The sequence below is a fragment of the Melanotaenia boesemani genome, chromosome 4 (genome assembly GCF_017639745.1).
Source record: "Melanotaenia boesemani isolate fMelBoe1 chromosome 4, fMelBoe1.pri, whole genome shotgun sequence".
Lineage (NCBI taxonomy): Eukaryota > Metazoa > Chordata > Actinopteri > Atheriniformes > Melanotaeniidae > Melanotaenia > Melanotaenia boesemani.
The window spans coordinates 3,639,658-3,642,327 of NC_055685.1; the positions used below are offsets into that span (position 1 = coordinate 3,639,658).

General features: G+C 51.4%; 1 protein-coding gene across 1 annotated transcript; it reads left to right on the plus strand.

Moving 5' to 3' along the window:
* The first annotated feature begins 1,416 nt into the window (after positions 1-1,416).
* On the plus strand, positions 1,417-2,009 carry LOC121638392 (RNA-binding protein 34-like). The gene is made up of 3 exons (XM_041983132.1): positions 1,417-1,627; positions 1,706-1,748; positions 1,843-2,009. Exons 1-3 carry the CDS (start codon positions 1,571-1,573, stop codon positions 1,992-1,994), a joined length of 252 nt encoding a protein of 83 aa, XP_041839066.1. The 5' UTR covers positions 1,417-1,570; the 3' UTR covers positions 1,995-2,009.
* The last annotated feature ends 661 nt before the right edge of the window (positions 2,010-2,670 follow it).

Sequence of the window (2,670 nt, forward strand, 5' to 3'; positions counted from 1 at the left end):
TTCCCTCTCCCCGGCCACATTCACCAGCTTATCCGGACGGATCCCGAGGCGTTCCCAGGCCAGCCGAGAGATGTAGTCTGTCCTGCGCATCCTAGGTCTTCCCTGGTGCCTCTTTCCGGTGGGACGTGCCCAGAACACCTTGCCAAGGTGCATCCTAACCAGATGCCCGAGCCACCTCATCTGGCTCCTCTCGATGTGGAGGAGCAGCGGCTCTACTCTGAGCCCCTCCCAGATCACTTAGCTTCTCACCCTATCTCTAAGGGAGAGCCTGACCACCTGGCAGAGAAAATTAATTTCGGCCGCTTGTACTCGCGATCTTGTTCTGCGATGAGCATAGGTGAGTGTAGGAACGTAGATCGACTGGTAAATTGAGAGCTTTGCCTTTTGGCTCAGGTCCCTCTTCACCACGACAGACTGATGCAGAGTCCGCATCACTGCAGATGCTTCACCGATCCGCCTGTCGATCTCCCGCTCCATCCTTCCCTCACTCATGAACAAGACCCTGAGATACGTGAACTCCTCCATTTGGGGCAGGACCTCATTGCAGACATGGAGAGAGCACTCCACCCTTTTCCAGCTGAAGACCATGGTCTCGGATTTGGAGGTGCTGATTCTCATTACAGCCGCTTCACACTCGGCAGCAAATCGCTCCAGTGAGAGCTGAAGATCACGACCCAATGAAGCCAACAGAACCACATCATCTGCAAAGAGCAGAGACCCAATCCTGAGGCCACCAAACCGGATTCCCTCAACACCTCGGCTGCACCTAGAAATTCTGTCCATAAAAGTTATTAACAGAATCGGTGACAGAGGGCAGCCTTGGCGGAGTCCAACCCTCACTGGAAACGATTCTGATTTAGTGATGCAGACCAAGCTCTGACACCGGTCGTACAGGGACCAGACAGCTCGTATAAGGGGATCCGGCATTCCATACTCCCAAAGTTCCCCCCACAGGAGTCCCTAGGGGACACGGTTGAATGCCTTCTCCAAGTCAACAAAGCACATGTAGACTGGTTCTTTGAACTCCCATGCCCCCTCCAAGACCCTGAAGAGGGTGTAGAGCTGGTCCACTGTTCCACGACCGGGACGAAAACCACACTGCTCCTCCTCAATCCAAGGTTCGACTATCCGACGGACCCTCCTCTCCAGCACCCCTGAATAGACCTTACCAGGGAGGCTGAGGAGTGTGATCCCCCTGTAGTTGGAGCACACCCTCTGGTTCCTCCCAATCACACCCCTCCAGGTCTCATTGTCCAAGCCTCCAACATCATAACTCCTAAGATCTTCATGATGCTCAAACGTCTCCATCGTGGTAAAGTGACAGCTCAGGGAGGAGGCCTTGGAAATGTTTTAGATTTAAACGTAAATAAATGCTTCATGTGGACAAATTAGGAATTACAGTTACTTTTAATAAAATATTATATTTAATATCTTCTACTTTCACATTTACCAAATTCATTTCGCGGACCTAACTGGACTCCTTCAGGTGACAGATTTGTGTACCCATACCGCATGTTTAACACCCCTGATTTAAAGTGTCTGTCCCTCCGTCTCTTCCGACAGGAATGGAATGGAGATTGAGAAGGACTTCTTCATCCGGGTGGACAGAGTGACCGACAGCTCATCAGTAAGTCAGCCGACACCAGTTTACCTTTGGTCGGTCGATCAGTCTCATCTGATGAAAAATGTCCTCCTTGTTTTGCAGCACGATCACAAACGTTCGGTTTTTGTGGGGAACCTTTCGTTCGGTGAGTGACTGTACAGAAGCACAGCCGACGAAATGCTGTCAGCTCAGACTGCAGCTCGTCGCTGTCATGAAGCTTCTTGGTTGTGTCGTTGCAGAGATAAACGAGCTGGCAATACGAAGGCATTTTGAGGAGTGTGGAATGGTGGAAGCAGTGCGGCTGATCCGGGACCAGAACTCTGGACTGGGAAAAGGATTCGGCTACGTCCTGTTTGAGGTAGGACACGTCAAACACTGGATTTACAGTTGACCTTGGCAGCTGGAAGAAATTTGTCCTTCAGAATTGGACATGAGGGTCCTCGTTCATCAATCGTTGGTACAAACTGTGTGTCAGTGTGTGAATGTGTGTGTGAATGTAAAGCGCTTTGGATAAAAGCGCTATATAAGTACAGTACAGTACTCGGACTTGGAGGTGCTGATTCTCATCCCAGCCGTTTCACACTTGGCTGCGAATCGCTCCAGTGAGAGCTGAAGATCACGGCCCGATGAAGCCAACAGAACCACATCATCTGCAAAGAGCAGAGACCCTATCCCCTCAACACCTCGGCTGCGCCTAGAAATTCTGTCCATAAAAGTTATGAACAGAATCGGTGAAAAGGGCAGCTTTGGCGGAGTCCAACCCGCCCTCGAAATGATTCTTATTTACTGCCGGCAACGGGGACCAAGCTCTGACACCGGTCGTACAGGGACCGGATAGCTCGTACAAGCAAGTCCGGCACTCCATACTCTCGGAGTACCCACCACAGGAGTCCCCGGGGGACACGGCCGAATGCTTTCTCCAAGTCCACAAAGCACATGTAGATTGGTTGGGCAAACTCCCATGCCCCCTCAAAGACCCCTGAAGAGGGTGTAGAGCTGGTCCACTGTTCCACGACTGGGATGAAAACCACACTGCTCCTCCTCAATCCGAGGTTCGACTATCCAAC